Genomic DNA, 1,835 nt, shown 5'->3' on the forward strand with positions numbered 1-1,835 from the left:
GTAATATGTGTTTGTAGCTGGTGGTCCCTGGGGTAATCTTAGATAGTTCATTGATGGCTCTTGAAATTCTTATTTAGCTACTAATTATAAATTTAAAAAAAACATAATTGTCCCTTTAAAACCATATTTTAAGTAGTTATTCAAAGAGTTTTACATTTTTCTTTCTTCCTTGACAGTAAAGTGTTAAGCATACAATGAAACACGAAACAAAAATATCTGGAAAAGCATATGACAATTACATGAAAGTAACTGGTGCTTTAGAAACTGTAGAATGGAACACCAAAAGGGTCCAATGTTCCATTAACTATTGAAATGCTTCTCTTACAGGGCTTCTCTAATGACTAAAGTTTGCTGTTTCCGGTGGATAACACCTTTTTCTTCCATTGCCTCTACAAGCAGGGTGTCCTCATCATGGGCTCTCGTCCTTCTCTGAAGTTGACCTAGACATGGTTTTCTTCCAGACTGAGCAGCTTCATTTTTCAGGAGCCCCACTGAACCCATCACCCTCCCTACAAAAAAAAAGAAAAAAAAAAAAAGAAAAGAAGACCTCATCTAATGCAACCATCTCTTGGTAATACAGAGGGAACTGAATACTTTCAAAAATATTTACAACAGCACTAAAATCAAAGAATAAAATTACATGGATCTCAGTGCACTACCTTGCCAATATAGTTCTCAACACTAGCCTAATGCCTTGCCTGAGTCTACTGTTACCAGCCAGCTTTACGATTTTCAGCTTGTTTTGTTTTTGGTGGCCTCAGGTTGCCTTCAGCGCAGGTCTGGATAGGCTTGCATATCTGGGTATTGAACCACAGCACCCTGAGCCTGACTGCTTTATTTAAGCAGGCACTTAAACAACTGAGCTAATGGCCAGGCCCCCCAAATGCCATATTCTTGCTTCTCGCTGGGTTCCATCCAGGGAAGTGAAAGGTTTTAAAGGTTAGAAAACAATTACTTCACCCAATATCAAAATCTGCATGCTATAGTAGAACAGTGCACTGCTTCACCACTGCTGCACGATTGCCAGGCTTCTTTCTCAAAAGTTTCACTCCCCTCTCTTGGATCACAAGCATTCAGCCCCAAGGTCTGGAAGAAGTATACGTTTCCAAGGTCTCTGTTTCCCTCAGTATTGAGCTACATATACTTTATCACATTTACCTGTTTTACCAAATCTCCAACTGTTTTTAGGCATTCACTACACAGTGATAGAATAAGCTAGCAGGTGACCAAACAAAGCCCACGTGGTACATGCTCAAGTCATCCTCAACATCTGTAGTGATAAGATTACCTCTGCAGGCTCTATGTCTTATGCAATCCATATAGTTAGAGGAGATGGGAATGAGGAGACAGAAAAAAATTCATTATACTTATAACACATTATCTTAAGAAGCATTACACCTCTGAAACATGAGAAATGAGCATATCTGTCCTGAAATCAGATTGCTAATGCCCCAAGGCAATGCAGACCAGAACAGCTATTACTTACCTTTCTGGGGCCCTAAAAAATTACCTTTTGTATGCTGGTCACATCTGTTCATACAGTAAGGTTAAAGGCCAAAAACTGAGAGATTGTAGATAAAATCTAACCTTTAATGTTTCAATGACCCCACAAAATTCAAGGTCAGAAATGGATTCTGTTATATCCACAGATTCTAGAAGGAGCAACTTTTCTTCTCCAGCTTTAACACTGGATTTACATGGGCTCTCAAAATACTGTTTTAAAAGGATTTTCCAGAAACCATAAACAGTCCTGCTCTTTTTCTCTCAAAGTCAGTGACGTGAATTAGCAATATTTTGCTCAGTTTATATAGTGTTATGTAATGTGGCAAATCCCT

At 38.7% G+C, this 1,835-nt stretch overlaps 1 protein-coding gene across 1 annotated transcript in view; it reads right to left on the bottom strand.

The window, feature by feature from the left end:
• Positions 1-321: 321 nt before the first annotated feature.
• LOC101576770 (histone-binding protein RBBP4-like) overlaps positions 322-1,835 on the bottom strand; it is a 6,232-nt gene continuing 4,718 nt past the window's right edge. Inside the window, exons 2-4 of the mRNA XM_023718523.1 lie at positions 1,588-1,713; positions 728-797; positions 322-509 (exon numbers count right to left, since the gene is read on the bottom strand). Of these exons, the coding sequence (XP_023574291.1) occupies positions 322-509; positions 728-797; positions 1,588-1,713 (384 nt within the window). The remainder of the gene's footprint in view (positions 510-727; positions 798-1,587; positions 1,714-1,835) is intronic.

This window comes from Octodon degus, unplaced genomic scaffold (assembly GCF_000260255.1).
Source record: "Octodon degus isolate 3935 unplaced genomic scaffold, OctDeg1.0 scaffold00059, whole genome shotgun sequence".
Classification (NCBI taxonomy): domain Eukaryota; kingdom Metazoa; phylum Chordata; class Mammalia; order Rodentia; family Octodontidae; genus Octodon; species Octodon degus.